Source organism: Crocodylus siamensis, chromosome 5 (assembly GCF_052110815.1).
Source record: "Crocodylus siamensis isolate JL-2025a chromosome 5, ASM5211081v1, whole genome shotgun sequence".
In the NCBI taxonomy this organism is placed as follows: Eukaryota; Metazoa; Chordata; order Crocodylia; family Crocodylidae; genus Crocodylus; species Crocodylus siamensis.
In genome coordinates, this window is record NC_143399.1 from 181,388,035 (window position 1) to 181,406,427 (window position 18,393).

At 41.7% G+C, this 18,393-nt stretch overlaps 1 protein-coding gene across 21 annotated transcripts in view; it reads left to right on the top strand.

The window, feature by feature from the left end:
• The window catches only part of KIAA1217 (KIAA1217 ortholog), a 684,182-nt gene that overhangs the window by 532,451 nt on the left and 133,338 nt on the right, over positions 1-18,393 (top strand). For all 21 annotated transcript variants that reach the window (XR_016442337.1, XR_016442336.1, XM_090047343.1 and 18 more), the window contains one exon: positions 7,679-7,874. Coding sequence is in view for 19 of the 21 variants with exons in the window: in XM_090047343.1 (XP_089903469.1) it covers positions 7,679-7,874 (196 nt within the window). In the remaining 2 variants the exon portion in view is untranslated. The remainder of the gene's footprint in view (positions 1-7,678; positions 7,875-18,393) is intronic.

An 18,393-nucleotide genomic window follows, 5' to 3' on the forward strand; every position in this document is an offset into this window, starting at 1 on the left:
TCTCCCTGGGGTCATGGTCCCTGAGGGCCTGACCGACTAGCCTCTTGAGCTTGTCAAAGTCGGCTTTTCTGAAGTCAAGGACTTCTGTGTTGCTGACTGACTTGCCAGCTTTACGGCGGATGGTGAAGGTGATCAGCTCGTGGTCGCTGTCACCCAACTTCCCATCAATCACTAGGTCACCGATTAGGTCATCCCCCGTAGCCAGTACCAGGTCAAGCAGCGCTTTGCCTCTCATTGGCCCATAGACTTCTTGGGTCAGGTAGAGGTCATCTACGCACGAGAGAAAGCTTTGCGCCCGCTCAGATTTAGCTGAGTGATCTTCCCAGGAGATGTCCGGGTAATTGAAGTCACCCATGACAACCAAGGTCCTGGAGCAAGCGGCCTCAGTCAGTTCCCGGGCGAACTCGTGGTCAGGCTCGGGACTTTGAGTGGGAGGTCTGTAGTAGACTCCCACCGTTGTGTCCCCTGTGCCGAATTCCCCACGAATTTTTACCCAGAGGGTCTCCAGCTGTCCATTTATAAATTTATAACAAATTTATAAATTTTCCATATATAGAATCTAATTATTGAGGGGGTCATCTTAAATTCAGGTTAATCTTAGATTAGAGTAAATAAAGCGTTTCAAAATTGACCAGAATCTGTATTCTTTTTTCCTAGGGGTCAAAGCAGTGGTATTCAGCATATATTTTTCCCCTTTCTGTGCACATTGTGTGGTGTATTTATTTGTCTGTTAGTCCCTTAATGTCATTGGTGAACTCATATTATTTCTACTGAAAGGCTTAAATATATAAATAACTTATAGAAAGTGGCCTAAAGTGGGAGGGTAAGGAGCAGAAGTATGCAGGATGTGAACGGAAGGAAAAGCCTAGCCCTGAATACTCAGTGGGATAGCAATGGGCAACAGGAGGGGGAGAAGTGAGGATGGGATAAGAGAAGAAAATGTGACACATGGAACATTGTTTTTAATGTTAGCTGCCACCAGCCCAATACATTTTTCAATGTATAGCTATTAGCTTTGATATGCATTTAAGAGTCCCTTAAAGATTTCCTTCCATGAGTGAAGGGAAAAAAGAAGTTAGATGTCAGTGCACTGTTGCCTAAGTTTCTGCTTAGTGCCCTTTTTAAAATTTGTTTTCCCCATCCATTATTTTTTTTGGTGATAGCATACACTATGTGCCAGGTGCTTTCCAAGTAGGGGAGCTGGTTCTTTCTCATCGTCACCTGGAAAGCTTATGACCACCAAGACCTAGTGTTGTTGGGTAATGATATTTTTCCTCCAGTTATTTTTAAAACAGCACATTCATTAAGAAATCTTCATGGCTTTCTAAAACATATTACAATGGGCTGTAAAAGGACAATGCTGAATTGGGAACTTCATTGCTTGTTCGTTTGCTGTGGCAGGTGGACACTACAGGAGCTCTGCCTCCTTTTAATTTCTCTGGGGAATATGTATAGGAGAGGGGAGGGGATATAATTGCTCTCTTGGATCAGAACACATCATCCCCAAGGTGCACTTAGGCATCTGTTATATAGTCCTTTTTCTGAATGTGGTTTTTCTGGATATTTGAGCGGGTGAGGATTTTTTTCCTCTTTTAATCAGCATAATGACAGCTTTTGTTTAAATCATCCCTTTCATCCTTAGAGTTCTCACGGCACTTTACAGATTGTGTAGGTGGGAACTGCTTCACCCACCGCTTATGAAATAAAGAGCTGGAACACAGGGGTCCTTCTGTAGCATGAGCACCTCACAGCATGGCTTTTAGGAGGGAAATGAGATGTAGCACATTTGACTGAAACTACTCTGAGGCTCTAGTTAGGTCAAATATAAATGTCTAAGTTGGAACATTTATACTTAGGTTTTTTATTGTATATTTAGTATCCAAGTTATCAACACTTTGTATAAATAGGGAAATGGTACATGGAACCCATGTGAGGTAAGATGTAAAAGACATCTGTCCTGAGCAAAATTGGAGGATGCCCTGAGCTCTTCGTTCAGTAAAATAGTGATGTAGCCTTGGGCACACTGTCTGTCTGTCTTTGCTTGCTTGTTTGTTTTGAGCCATTACATTTATAATGAAGTGGATCTTTTTCTGTGCTGTTAGAAAAATGAAGATTTCAATCATTCATGGTGATTTTCAGTTGTTACCTTTTAGACTTCTGCTACTTTGGATATTACAGCAATAGAAAACCTTTGAGAATCTCCGTTAACCCTTCAACCCTTGTTATTTTTCAACATGACTGTCTACTGGGAAAAGACAGGGTGCCATTTCAATTAAACAGAGGCACTGGGCAGCCATCAGTCATTCTTCTGAGGAAGCCTAAAGACTGGGGCTCTTGATCATTCACACATTTAGTGGTCAAGCATGTTGAACAGTTTAGACCTGACTTGTCTGCTAATGAAAGCTGCTAGTAGATCTCATTCTGAGTTCCTTTTGCCAAACTTTTTAAAATGGCGTGGTTCCAATTAGGCCCCTAAATAAGAGGCCTTGTAGTAATAGTAAGTGCTGAGCAGCTATGGCTCCTATTGACTTCCATAGGCGCGTTATTTGCAAGTGCTCAGCATTCCTGAAAAATCAGGCTTTGTGTCCCTATAGTTAGGTACTTACATGAACAAGTTTAAAAAATTAGGTCCTAGCTCATATTCTGATCTGCAGTTAGCTTTATATAGAAGAATCAAATGAAGTCTCACTAGCTTTCACTTCACCTTGCTACAGAACCTTCCATGGTGAGGAGACGAGAGACGAGAAACAACTGTTATACGTATTTCATGTTAATTTATTCATAGTAATCAGGATTAAAGGATATATTTTTGGTTATTTACAGCAGCAGCAAGAATGCAGCTGGTCACCAGTAGGAGCTAGCAATGCTACCGGAAAATTCTGCAGATTTTTAGAATCTTTTGAATATAATTCTTCCCTAAAAATATGAGTGATAAATTCTGAGACATGATTAAATGTATTATCTGACCAAGATGAAAGAGGATGGGGTTGGCCACAGTATCTCCCTCTCTCTATATATATATATATAGAGAGAGAGAGAGAGCATTGTTAATAAACCTTTAAAAGCAGAAAGCAGCTTCATCATCCTAGATTTTTAAGAGATGCATAAAATAATCACTTTACACAACATCCTGAAGTTTGCTTCATGATATTGCATTAGTAATAGCTTTTGAGGACATGTCACTGTGAGTGAACATTATCAAGTTTTAATGTAGCATTATCCTATGACAATTTGGCATCATCACATATGTTCATCTTCCCTTTCTGATTGCTAAAAGGGAAGAGAGACTTTCTACTTTCCTGGAAGAAAAATCCCTATGGCTATGTACAGAGAGTCAAAAAGCCTGAGGCTGAATTGATTCAGTCTTTACAAGTTAGTATAAACTCTACAGATTAAACTGAAACACAAGCAGACATTTACCTTTGATTTAGGAAATCCAGCCACATGCCTGCAGTAGCTCAGGCCAGAAGCCAGGGGCCACTACACCACAGCTCTCTGGCTGTGTGTTTACTTCCTCTTCCTGCTGCCCCTGAGGTCTCTGGGATTTGCAGTCCTGAATTACAGCAACAGAACTCTGCAGGGTTGGTCATTCTTTTTCCTGCTTTGAGGTAGCTCACAGTTGTAGTCAGCAGTAAGTTTGAGAGGGGAGTGGTGTGTTTAACCCCCCTCCCTGGCCCCAGACCCCAGCCGGGGTTTGCCTGGGGGTGGAAGTCCCCTCCCCACTGCAGACTGGGCTGCATCTCTAGCCAAGTTTGCCTCCCCTCTTCTCAGCCAGCCCTCACTGCTTCAGCTAGGGTGCAGAGGGGCAGGGCCAGCTGTGCTCTCAGGAGCAGATAGCACAGCACAGCCCAAGGCTGGACAGCGTACTGGGATGCTGGGGGACTGTGATTTAACTGGTCCCAGGGGTCTGGGACAGAAGTTTCATTAATCATTTAAGTCTAATACTACATTCAACCAGGTTTATTTTAAACCAGTTTCAGACATTTTGAAACTAGTTTGTGTTCTGAGCTTGTATTCTGTTACAGGTTTTAACCACTTTCTGATTGCTTAAACTAGTTTATATGTAACTTGTGTCCCTAGCCCATCGCTCTGTTTCCTTCCTTTGTTGCAGCACAGGAAGGTTCAATTTTTTTCCATGCTTCAAGTTCATTTACACTGTATTCCTTGCTCAGGCAACGTGCAGAGGGTTCTGTAACTGAGTTTTCTTGTTGTACTTTGGTGGTGAAGTTGTCTTCAAGCTTTGCCTCAGGGAAGGGTTAGGGTTGCAGTATTTGCAATTGATGAAGGCCTAGAGGGAAGTTATGGAAAGAAACAAGAAAGAAAAATCAGGTAGTCTCCAGGCAGGCAAAGTAATTGCATCTGCTTTTATAGTAGAGATACTGGGAACCCAGCAGATTCCTTAATAAAAGGAGTCAAACAGCAGATACCTTAATAAAAGCCTGCTGGCCAGGGAAGAAAAGCCCGGAGGACCCTTCCTATTTTAGCAAACTAGCACATTTTCCTCCCAAAGTGAATGAAAGCTGACTTCTCTTTTTGCTTTGTAATGGCCTGCAGTTGATTTAACAGTAAACAGTGAAGCATTTATACCAACAGTGAATAAATAGGAGCCAGAGACCCCTACTAATTTGAGCAGCCATGAGGGGATAGCATAAATACTGCTACAGAGTTTTTTCATGGGATTGAGTGGTCAGTTCATCTGTTTTGAACAGCAACACCATTGCTTGTAACTGTTTCTAGGATGATATCATTTTCTATAACTAATGATCTCTAGCTGCCACATGTCATGGGTTTTCTATCTCATGATAATGAAATAATACACAAGGAAGAAAAATATTGCAATGGAAGATACAGCTTCATATCACATGCTGCTGCTGAGTCATTTGATTTTTTTCCAGAGGAAATACAGTTCTGTTTTCACAGGTGAAAGTCCTTGAGAAGAGGGTGCATTGTGTATATAAATAGATATAGTATAAGCTTAAGGGGAAAAAGATTTGTGTATGGGATTTAGTTTCTCCGTTTGCTGAAATATGTTCTAAGGAAAAACATGACTTAAGAATTATATAAATATCTCCAATGGTGTGGACAGTATTTATACATCCTCTTCTCACAACAGCATGTCACTAATAATATACCTAAATAAATAAAATCATATTGTTGCTGTAATGTAAGTCCCCAAAGCTTTAATGAATGGTTAAAAAAGAAAGGGTCCTTCCTCGACATTTAAAACTTATACACTTCATTAAAGCTTTTGTTCAGAGATCTCTTATTATGAGCTGTTTTAACTAACTACAATTTTAATCTTTGATGTAAATCTAAAGGCCAATCATAAAAGCAGCAGCTCACTACTGTTTTCACCACCTGCACATTCTTTGCTTAGATACAAGCAAAATAATTTAAGCAAAGGAGTATTATACAAATATTAAAATGCAGGAAACTTTTCATTAGAATCTCTTATTTTACATTGTTCGCTTTATTCAGCTGAACCCATTTATGCTTGAAAGATGCATTGAGATTTCTTTATTAAAAAAAACAACCAACCCCCCCCCCAAGAATAAAACAAGATTAAACGCCACCCAGGTGACTGAAAAATCCAACATATTGCATAAAGGCGGCAGAGAGTAGTATCTTCTGTATCAATAGACATACACAGATCAGAATGTTCTTTCCTAATCAATAACTTTAGTGACCCTTCTTGGTGGCATTCCTCTCAAACACAACTATATAAATAAAATACTTTAAGTAGTGATGATTTTTAAGCCACTTCAGATAATTGAGTAACTACCAGTTTTTCAAATTTCTTCTTCATGTTTGCAAATCATTTGTCACTTCTGTAAACCCTCACGCAGTTGAGGCCCAAGTCTCCATATTTACAACCTTATAGACTAGTGCTGATCATGTGAGAGGCACTTCAAAGCATGCTGTGGTTTGCTAAGAAAAATATATTGTTAGCTTTAATTCCTGGGGAAAATAATCAGAATCCTTTCACTGCAGGGCATTGGATAATACTAGTATTTTAATATTAACATTTCATAAGTGAAAAGCTCTAGAGGGTTTAACTTTTGTATTAGGCAATTTGAATGTATTATAACTTGTGAGCAACAGCCTGGCAACACTGAAAAGTTGAGGCTGAACAGCCATCTAATGAAATGCTAATAAAAGTTAAACTTGTTCATACATTCAGAGTCACATGGGAAATGTTAGGTGATCCATGTCACTGCTGCAAGCAGGTTCACCTCCTCTTACTTGAGCAACTGCTAAAGAGCTGGATGTTAGCAAAGTGTGTCTTGGATTTTTTTTTAACTGTCCTGAACTGAATGGCTCTTTCAGGCTCAGGATAGTGTAGATTTTAGCTATGTACAGGGGATTTTTAATATTCAAATATCTTACCCTCAAATGAGAGGGGAGAGAAGAATGGACACAGTAAACGTATCTTAACTTTGGAAAGAGAAACTTGCTTGGCTATTTAGGTCTCTACTTTTGAAATGGTTGTATTTCCATATTAGTTCTGGAAAATGTACATCGTTGTTTTGTACGTCTGTAGCAACAGTAGATATGTTATTTATTTGCAGTGTACGTGTGCTTCAGGAACTATGGAAAAGTATTATCCTACAAAGTTCAGCCTGAGTTATAGCGTCAGCGGGTTTTGTTGTTCCATAAAGCAGAGAGAACAGAACAGGACTTTGTACAATTACCAAAGCAACCACCCTTTTAAGTAACCTCCTTTTTAAGTAGCATTATTTATTAATAAGTTATTTCACAATGTATAAAGCATTTTTTGAAGTCAACAACAAATGTTCAGGACATTGTATCTTTTACTGAATGTGCTTTTTGTTAGGCTGAGTCCTAACATCTGGCTAAGAACACATAGTAAATGGTTGGATAATCTTGCCTTTTTTTTACATGCAGTACCTAGCAGTCTACTAATAAGCTAATGAATATCAGAAGTAATTAAATTGTAGAGTTATTACATACTTATGGTGGTATAAATAAAAACAGAATTTAGTTAATCATTTTTTCACTTCATTGGTTAACAGTTTTGGAATGGTGTTGAGGCCCTGCTGTGTAACCCTTATTTTTCAAAGGATACTTAGCAGCAGTACTGAGACTGAGAGCTGACTGCTCTCATTTTAATTTATCTTCAGGGTATATTTTTCAACAGACTCCTCAAGGTAAGTGCAACATTTCAGGGCCTTTTTATTAATAGAATTTTGGAAGCTGAAAATGTAAATCTTTATATGCTACCAAGTTGCCAGTGTCCTCTCTCCAATTGCAGATACTGTTGTTTTGAAAAGAAATTAAAAATATATTGGCTGTATTTCTAATCCTACATACTGAACCTTTTTTGTGTGTGTCCATTGCCTCCGTTGCAATAACCAATGTTAACAGCTGTCTGAGCAACAAGGAATAGAATTGCCATACATCTAGCCTATAGTATGCCTTAGCCTCAGGTCCTTGTTAGAAATGAAATTTGTACGGTAGATGTAGAGCAATAAAAACCTCATTGGAAAACCCAGGGACAATATATTTTTTTTTAAATAACTTACACAGAAGTCACCTTGAGCATACAAGACTTGAAGAATTCTGCATTCTGACGCCTAATGGACTTTTTTTAAATGTTTTTTTCCAGTCTGATCTTCATGTTCTTGAAATCATTGGCAATCTTCACTTTATTTTACAGACTAGAAGCCCAAAACTGTCTCAAAGCCCACAGCCCAGTTTGGGAGAGCAGGCAGAACATCTATCTGAAGCATCTGCTGATTCTTTAGAAGCCATGTCTGAGGGCGAGTCCCCAAGTCCTTTTTCTAGAGGCAGCCGCACACGAGCAAGCCTTCCAGTGGTGAGGTCAGCGAACCAAACAAAAGAGCGATCTCTAGGTAAGATACTGTCTCTGTGGCTTCAGCGTCTTTTAATTTTTGCCTTGTCTTCTCTGCATATAAAAATTGAACTATTTTGGGGCTAACAAAACATGAACATTTGGTAACACATTGTTAATGTTAGTTCATTCTTTGGATATCAGTTCAATGTGGAGTACTGGGTGGTTCAGGGAACTGGTGATGAGATTATTATTGCAGTATACAGAAGCATGGTAGGAACTTTACAGACAAATCGAAAGTCAGCGATCAATAGCTGAAGAGTGTATTAGTAAACTAAGACCGCTGCTGCAAATGCTTCTTACTAATCATTCTTACTATGGTGTGGCTAATTGTAGCGAACACTGCTGCCAACAGGTTGGGGGTGCTTTTGCATGCCTTCTACTGTGCCCCACGGGTTCACCAGCCCACGAGAGAATGCTGAGCAGCTGGGCCACTCCTGATTGGCGGCTGGGCACATGCCCAACCCCTGTCACTGTGGCCCCTCCCCCGCACCCAGCCCTGAGCTTCCAAGAGGACCCCACAGTGAGACGCCGTGGCATGCCCGGCAGCCTGGCTGGTGGCGGGGGGCAGGGGGTGCTCCACAGAAGGAAAGTTGGACCCCTCGGAGTTCCAGTGAATGGCAGGCAGCAGCAGCAGCAGGTGCCTGGCAGCCCTGTGCCATGCAGTGGAGAAAGGGGCTCTGCTCAGAAGGATCCGGCCCCTTGGGTCTCCAGCTAACAGCAGGGGATGGTAGGAAGTGCCCAGCATGATTCTTGTAATTGTGATTCCTGCTGTCGCTGCCTGCCATTGCTGAGGGGCCTGATCCTTTCTTCTGCAGAGAGCCCCTCTCCCTCCTGCATGATGCAGAGCTGCTGGGTACCTGCTGGCACCATTTGCCAGAGCTTGAAGGGGCCCAATCCTTCCTTCTGTGGAGTGTTCCCCCCCTCCACTTCCTCTCCCTCCCCTCCTCCCCCCCCCCCCACCTGGGGACATTTATAAAGCTAAAAAAAATACTGAGCTACAAATGCTCCCTTCCCCCCCAGTCCACCTGCATCTTGCAGCTGGCCACAGGCAGGAGATGGGGCTGGGCAGAGGAGCCATGCTGACAAGAGCAGACTTCCATGCAAGGGTGGGGTTAGTGGGTACCACAAAGCAGCCTGGGATGCTGGTGGACAGCAATCTAACTTGAGTTGGAAAGGAATCTGGTACAGGAGCTTGATATAACAGTCTAACCTAAATCAGTTAAGTCTGAGACCACAGTGATCCAGGTCTGTCTTAGGCTGGGTTCTGCCATTTTTAAACCAGTCTATGTGCACTGAATTTCTGTAGACCAGTTTCCAATCGCTTATACCTGTTTATGTGTAACGGTCATATACAGCCTCAGAATCTTCTGCAAGACTGGACCATAATTTTAAGAGGCATTTCATCTCTTTACTGTCTCTTTATATCCAATCTGAATCATTAATAACCAGAAATTAATAATGCCTGATGGCGGACCGATCCAGTTCTTAATGCAAAGATTTGGCATTCAGATCTCCTCCCGTGCTGGATCTGCAGGGCAAGTGGCAGGTACAGGGGGTCAAGGATGGTGGTGAAGATCAATGTTGGGGCTTCCAGGCTGAGCGAGGCTTGTGTCTGCTGTCAGTGGCCATGTCCATCAGGATCCAGTGAAGTGGAATTCTACAGCAAGCCGAGCCCTGTTACCCCACCAGGCTAGTGATGGACCAGACCGAACCAAATGGACCATTGACTGGATCTGGCCCATGGGCCATATGTTGGACACCCCTGCTTTAGTCAAATACAAGTTCTCCCAAAGCTGGGTTAAGGTACAATGGATAGTGACATAAAGGTTTTTCCCAAGTTCAAATGTCCCTCTGAACCCCACTGTTGAGGACTGAATTCTACTTGAATTCATTTTCAAGTAGAGCTGGTTTTATAATAGATTTTGTCAAGGGAATTCTCTTCACATGTAATTGATAGAATGGGTCGAGACTTGTTTTTTGAGGAATAATGCTACAAGGCAGGTTAACTGCTAGAAAACGTCAGTACTTGCATACAGATTGCTAAGAGAGTGTATTTTTTCAATAGTAATAAACTGATATGTCGCTTTTATGTACCTTTACCACCATTCAGACTGAAAGAAACCAATGGCTGTATGGTAAATCGCATAGTGGTCATAAACTGATCACAGTGGTTTATTTAGTGCTCAACAATTGAAGGGAATTGTTATCAAGAATGTGTTTATATCTGTGAAATGCAGCAGACTAAGAAAAAGTACAACTAAAAGGTGTCTTCCAGGGCCGCAGGCACTAGGAATGCGAAACAGCCTTATTCAGTCCGCTTCAGCTGAAATGGGAAGGTTGCTGTTACATAGGAACAGCCTGGAAACTTGAGGCAGCACAATTAAATCTTATTTAAAGTGTTCCTCAGAACTTATAAATATGTTCTTGCCGTATGCAGAGAGAATTCTGTACTGCCTACATGCAAGTGCTGCTGATTGAGTCTTCAGGACAGCAGAATGGCTCAGTTTTATTCTGAGTTTTACCAGAAAATTTAATTTGCTGTTAAATGACTTGGATTGTACCTTTGTAGGGACGTGATCCTGCAGGAATATTTAGAATTAGTTGTTGGGTGTCTAATAGTAACTTGCTGCATCTTTTCAGTTAATATACCTGTGCCCACAGACCAGACCAGACCATTTTATTGCATCTAAAATATCAGGTATCATCCACTTGAGATGATGTGGGAAACTCTGATAAACAGCAATCAAAGCCAGCTTTGCCAACACTGTAGGCAGAGAGCTGCTATACACAGCCATCTTATGCAGTGCTTTCTCTTCCAGCAAGTATCTTTCTTACTGGTTACAGGTAGATAAGTCTGCCAAAGTATAGCCATTAGTGTAAGAGTGGTTCTGCCCAGTGTGTCACAAGGAACTTCGGTCCAAGTGTAGAGGAGAGGTATAAGGCAGATCTAATAATAGAGTATTTAACCAGTGCCTGCCAGTTTCTAGCTGGGGGCTCTCAAAAAGGACATTTCATGCTCTTTCATTTCTTATTGCTAATAAGAAATGAAATGTTGTTTTATAAGGGACAGTCCTCTCAGAAGCTGCCCACCATTTAGTCTCTTGATGTCAACCTGTCTTTCATACACCAAAGAAAATCCTGGAAAGACAAGACAGTTTAGATGGACAAAATTCTGCTTAAGGATGGGAGGGAAGTGACATGATATTAAACCATTTAGAATATTTATATTTGAAACCAGAACATTTTTGAGAGGCTATGGTAAAAAAGTAAAGACTCTCTCTGTCATACTGCAGGGGTGACTGCAGTGGTAGCACATAGACTTGGGGCTCAAATGTGCCATAATACTTGCTAAACAAATAGATGGAAAAACTTCACTGCCCCTTAGGTTTGTCTTATTTTCAAATTATTTTAGAAAATGTTAATTGCAAATACTGGGATTTTGTTTAAAGATGCACTGAACTGCAGTCTTAAAATTGTTCAGTTTATTATTTATTTCTTTTAGATAGTTTTTCTGCAGTAATGTCCATTTAAGCTCTTCCAACATTTATCTTTGAGGCCAATATCAGTAACCTTAATAAATTTAAAATAACAATACTAATCAATATTGAACTCTGGGTGCATCCTGTTAACACATTTCATACGTCTTGGTTGTAGAAAATGCTGTTTCTGCTACATGGGATAAAAAGTCTAAACAAATGAATCCATTTGCAGGATTGGGATTATGTTTTATTTTTACTTTCAGGTTTTAAATGGAAATGCAGTATTATGACACGGTTGGTTTGTTAATTTTCAGTGCTTCAAGGGAAAGTTCATGTTTTTTAAAAATTAAGTTACTGTTTTAGTTTAAATTAAAAAATGGCAATATGTCTATATATGCATGTTTTTGTAGATACCTTCCTTTACCCCTTTATTAATTTAGGTACATAATTTTTAAGACCTCTGTTTTATTACTAAGGCAATGCTTACTTTAAGATGCAGGAAAAATAATCAATTTCCATGAAGCTTTGGTCTTAGGTTTAGTAAATTGTTGGTATATTTGAATATATATATTCTGAGTATATTTTCCTCAGACATTGCTATTTCTCAAAATCCAGATGAGCCAGCTTGTGTTTAAATTACAGTCTAAGTGCATTTGTTAGGTGGTACAATGAGAGAGCGAACAGCCTAGGGAGGTCATTGATCTTATTTTATACCAGGCCATCCTGTTTTTAAACCCTTTGTCCTCTGTCTGTTTCTAAATAAGGACCAGACTGCAAAAAATCCTATTTTCAGTTCATTGGTGGTAATCCATGTCAGTCATTTGTCCTTATGATGCTGTTGGCTGTGCCTAGAGGTAGGGCGGTGCACAGCCAAGAGGAGCAGAGTTCTGAGATAGCCAAGGAAGGAGGGAAGCAGGGAGGTGGCCTCTTTGTGGTGGCCCCACCCCTTGCTGCTGATTGGCCAAGGGGCCTGATGACCACACCCTTTCCTGCTGATTGCCCAAGGAGGCAGTGGCCCCGCCCCTCACCACTGATTGGCTGAGGGGGGGCAGCAGTTTCCCCTCCCCGCCCAAGGTGATATTCTGGGGATGCGTCAGTGGCCACCTTAAAACAGTGGCCACCATAACACAGGTTTTTGTCAGCCAGTACTAATCTAATGGCCAGTATGACATGCAGTATGACATACCGCGTTCCATGAGGAGCCAGCCTAGGAGGCATTCCAGTTCTATGTCCAATTTAAATTTCAGCCTTGATTTCTTGAAATTAAGGATGGTCTTGACTAAGAAATCTCTCAGCAGTTGGCAGTTCTCTGATCAGTATGCTGCCTGGGGACAAAGTGAAGCATTAAAATAAATTAATTCTCTATGAGGAAGAAAATAAAATGTATTTTAAAATATTTATTTGAAAACTGGGATTCCTTCCAAGTTGATAACTGTGGGAAAAAATATCTAGCAAAACTGTCAGAACAAGAATTGGCTGAAACCTGGACACTGCTCAAAAGCTTTCAACAGACTTCACTTACAATTTGCCTAAAGGAAAGAAAACTTGACAAGTACACAATTATATTATGCAACCTGTCAGAACCAGCAGTGTGTGCGTGTATGTGCTGGAGCTCACTGATGTCATTGCTGACAAATAATTTTGCTTGTGGTTTTCCACAAGGTACATTTTGCTTACAACGGGCCTTATCCTCTAAGATGTCAAGGGGATATCTCATGGACTTCAGTGCCTGATGAAAGTGCTGGACCATTTACAGGTTCAGGCCCTGTAGGGCTAATTCTCTCAGAGGTGCTGTGCAGTTATTACTCTCACTAAAGGTAGTGGAAGCTGTAGGTGCTCAGTGTTTCTCAAAATCTGGTACTTAATAAGCAGGAGTGGATTAAAGAAGCATCCATGGATTGGGATGCCAGTTTGGGAAGGAGGTTCAAGATTCATTGTGTGGGGGAGGAAGGGTGCAACAAGTGTTAGAATCTGCCAGGGATCTTGAGCCCTGGAGGAAGCAGCACTGTGAAGGCAGAAGCCAGTAACACCTTTGTATTGTTCTTGGTCCTTCTTTTACCTCACAGCTTAACACTGGCTGTTGACAAGAGGTACCCAGGAAAGGAAGTGGCTTTATGTTCTCTTTCTCTGCCCAGCTTGGTGAACCCTCCCAGCTGTTTCTACTAGGAAGCCATGCCACAACTGGCAGGTCAAGCACAGGACCTGGATGATAACTTGGGTTACCCTTTGGCATAATTTCATTTTGTGACCCAAAGGAGGAGGGGTTCTTCAGCTACCAACCAATCAGTGGGCACATCTACACATGTCTTTATTCTGGCCCAAATTTACAGCTGTCTCCTGGTCCTGGGGGCTACCTTTTGCTGTAGTAGGAGGACATTGTAGGTGGGTTGTATGTGTATGAACTGGTAAGTGTGTGTGTGTGTATATAGCATTGTGTGCATGACATACGAATTGGTGATCTGTGTCTAACTTTGGGATGTATAGTGTATGTGCTCGAATTGGTGATAGGTATGCATGTGCCTGGCCTGGTCTGGATGTGTATGTGCCTGAGCTGGTTGTGTGTGTGTGTGTGTGTGTGTGTGTATGCACCTAATTGATTTGTGTGTTCATATATGTGCAATTGTGTCACACCCTCCTCTCTAACAGCGCAATATTGAGATCCTGAGAGCTGGCCTGATCCCACAGTGGTGTACTGGTATTAGCTGTGAGCTTTATGTGTGTATTCAACACTTTGCAATATTTCTATTGAAAGGTAAAATTTGAAGATAACTTTATATTGCTGTTAATAAATTGCTGTTTAGTATTCACTGGTCAGAAAATGGGCAAGGTGAACTGGATAAGAAAAATGCACAGCTTACATATAAAGAGGAGGCCTTTGATTGATAGGGAAGAGTCTCTGTAACACGCTCTAAGAGCTACTGATGAAAAGTGCTATATAAGAACCAAGTCTTGTTGTTAATATAAATGTCTCTGCATTTACAAAGCAGTATACTCCTTAATCAGCCTGGTGAAATAGATGGCTTGATCCAACAACCAATGAAGTTATTGCTCCATTATGTTTAACCTATTAATCATATTGCTCACAGTTTACAGGGAGGAACTCTGCTGGAAATTGCATCTCAAATTTAGCACTATGTATGGCCTTAACGTCATCTGCCTTCCTAAACAGCTCTTTCTTGTCTCTCCAACACAGCAGCACATGCCAATGTGCAAAAATGAACATGCAGATACTTTCTGTCTGGTCAGAGGCATTTAAAGTTGACTGAGAGGTCTCAGAGCTAAAAAGCCTTAAATGTGTATTTGCAGTCATTGTGATGAGACCTAGTATCCTAAAAAAATGAAAATATTTGAAGGTAAATAGTTTTCCTATTCAGTTCTTTCTGGACTTCATCTCCTTCCTCACTTTTTTTTTTTTAATGACAGAAACTTATTGAGCTTGAAAATAAATATTTCATCTTATCTGAAACATTTTCAGCAGAAAATAAAACAAGATAAACAACCATGCCAGTGTATATACCAGTTCATAGAAGCTTTTATGCTTCATTACTGTCTTTACATGTTTTGTGGAATAAGCCCAGGAGAAGAAAAAAATGTTACTGCAGGGAACTATGACTGTGCCTAGAGCACATCTTCTCTGTACATACACATTGTGTCCACCACTCAAAAGCTGCAAACCATTATTTGATGGGCTCATAATGAACAGTATATATCAAATCGTGCTGGGCCTTAATTGCCTCTCTTTTAAAACAGTTTGTCAGCATGAATCTGATGACTTCAGAGCAGTTACACTTGTGTAAAACAGATTAAATGAAGGGAAGAATCAGACCTCCAAGTCTGCCTGTGGAGGCTGATGTGGCTACATCAGCATGTATTTCTGACTCTACTTCCTCTCCTAATTTTCTTGAGCAAAAATGTATTATTGTACTACAGTAGTACTAAGGGACCCCTTACCAACCAGGACCCTGTTGCTACTGTGCTAGTTAATATATGACTACATGTTAGAAATGCCTGTATGCCCCTATAATGCTATAGGCTGTCATGGCAGCAGGACATCACTACAAATAAATGGCTGACCATAGCCTCAGTGTACTTTTTTTAAAGGGGATGGCTGTATGTATTCTGGTAATACTAGTTAATATTTTTTATCTTCAGCATATTTTTTATTAGTTACCCTTTCACTGGATGATAAAAATGCTCACAGTACAAAATATTTGCTTACACCATCACTAAATGAGAGGATGTCAATATTCCCTATATCTCTTTTCATTTCTAGTACACATATCATTGGAATATATATGACAGATAAATTTATAACAGAAATATCAGCTCCCTCCAGAGTGATATTCTTCACCTTCCCTGGTTCTATGCACCTTCTCAAATGATGCTTTGTTACTCAAAGTAAGGTTTTTCTCAGTGGTGGATCTTGTACTGTGTTCCAAAGCTATTCATGTGCCAAAGCTTGAATTTGCATACATAGAAGGAGCCCTTAAGTTATCAAACTTTTTATACTTCCTGCCTTTGGAACAGCGTGTCCCAGGTCCTTAAATATTTTGCCTGAGGACCACCAGTCTTAACGTACCTGCTGATGGCAGCTTCTGCTGCAAAATGCTGAAAGAAGGCTGATGTCTCAGAGACAGCCAGGGTTTGGATATATCTAGTGTTTTAAAATTAGGGACAGTTCTTTGGAGTGTATCTAAAATCAGGGACTCAAGACAGTGTGCTGTGCCCTGGTGAAATATGCTTTTGTCAGTCTCACAGTTAGAAGGTGGGCTGCTGAATGCTGGATCAGTTGAAAGCTAGGTCTAGCTTTCCCAACCAGTCCCAAATAAAACTGCATTGCAGTATTTCAGCACAGTCTCATGTAGCACCTCTAGCTAACTATATTAAAGACAGCCACAAGATCAAAAAGTACTAACGTGGGCATTTGCCCTTTATTTATATTAGGGTTACCATATCTTTGGCTTTTCCTGGACACGTCTTCTTTTTGTATTCTCCAATATCTGTCCAGGTGGTTTGTTGAAACCTGAACCAATGTCTGGGATTTTGCTCTGCTCCCCTGGCAGGGGGCTATGGGTTGCGTGTATGGGGGTACGAGTGTGTGTGTGTGTGTGTCTGTTTGTGGCAGGGGTATACGGAGGGGATATGTGTGTGAGGGGGTCCAGTGCCTACTGGCCCTGGGATAAGGTATCTGCATGCTGGGGCAGGGCAGAGCAGAGCAGGAGGTGTGGGGGGCAGTCACCTGTCCCTCCAGCAGAGGAAGGAGGTGGGGGGCCCTTTGAGGACAGTGGGGAGGTCTATGGCAGACTGGTGGCACCAGAACCAGTGCCCTTGCTTGCGGTGCCGGGCTGGCCAGGAGATGCTGACTGGATGGGCATGGCCATGCTGCCTAGCGTGGCACTGGAGCCACAGACCAGGACAGGGGGTGTCACAAGCATCCTTCCCTTCTGCCCACACTGGGGCCAGACTCACTCTGCGACCTCCTGTACAAATTGGAGTCACCACCGGGTCGAGAGGGGGGCAACTGGAGGTCCCCTCTGGCACTGCTGGTGGGAGCAGGGGGCTGCAGGTCAGGAGTGAGGGGCACCAACATAGCCTGGGGTGTGGAGGACTGTGGGTCAGGAGCGAGGGACACTAGCATGGCCAGGGATCTGTGGGACAGGAGTGAAGGTCAGCAGCAGGGATTGGGGGGATGTGGGTTGGGAGTGAGGGGCGCCAGCATAGCATGGGGGGGGAGTGAGGGACTGTGGGTTGGTAGTGAGGCACACTGGCAGGGCCAGAGGTCTGGAGAGAGGGGCAGCAGCAGGGCCAGTGTGGGGAGGCACTACACATCGGGAGACAGGGGCATTGGTAGGGCCAGGGGCTGTGGATTGGAACTGAGGTGTCCCCCTAACAGGTGTCCTCTTTTTTGGAATTGGAAATATGGTAATACTATTTATATCCATGTGCAGAGCTCACCAGTATTTTGTGATATTGGAGAGCTTAATGAATGTCACCTGAAGCAGTGTTGTTTTATGGAATTTTCAAATAGCCTGCAAAAAAAATTGCTCGGACATGCATGAACTGCCTAATTCATCTCCCTGTGTTGTTAAACTGTTGTCTTTTTATATTTTATAGTTATATAAACAAAATTATAAGTTAAGGCTTGGTCTATACCTAGAAGTTTTTGTCGTACCTCTGTCAGGTAGGGATACGATTTTTTTCACACTTTAATAAAGCTATGGTGACAGAACTGCTCATGGAAATGCAGATATACCATATGAAGCTTTTAGTCCATATAAGCTGTATCTCCACTAGGTCTGTATGCTGGTATACCTATACCAGCAAATCCTTTTAAGCATAAGGAAACCCATAGGTTTTATTTGTGACCACGTAGGCTAGAGGTAAGCCTGTCCATCTTTCTTTAGGTAGAAGTGCACCATATAGACCAACTAAATCAGAGATACTTGAGTATAAGCATCTGATGAAGTGAGATGTGGCTCACAAATTTATGCATCTCTAATTCAGTTAGTCAAGATGCACCTTTACCTTGCCTTCTACTTGACACTGGATTAACATGGCTAATAGAGTTGTCCGAAATTTCACTGTCAGTTTTGTTTTGATGCTGTTTTGACTTGTTTTGAGGTCGAAACAACAAAATCGAAATGGAACAGATATGGTTGAAACAGCCTCAAAACAAAACGAGGCAGGTGGAAACATTTCGTCGTTTCAGTGCAGTTTTGATGTTTTGCCCATGGGCTATAATGGGGAAGGTTGAAATAGCCTATAACTTTGTCATTTCTGGCCTGCTTTGGATGACAGTTGCAGGAATGGTAGCTCCATCTGAGGACATAAAGCCTGCCAAGTGTCAAGGAGGTAGGTGCAGGGAGTTGGGAGAAACTGCACCCCAAAGTCTTGAAAGCAAAACTTGTGTCACATGCATGTGTTAAGCCACAGTGAGGTCAAAACTGCAGGCATGCAGTGGAGACCACAAAGCTTGCCAAATTTCAGTGGGACAGGTGTAGGGGTTTGGGGGAAACTGTACCTCAAGCTGCAGACAAG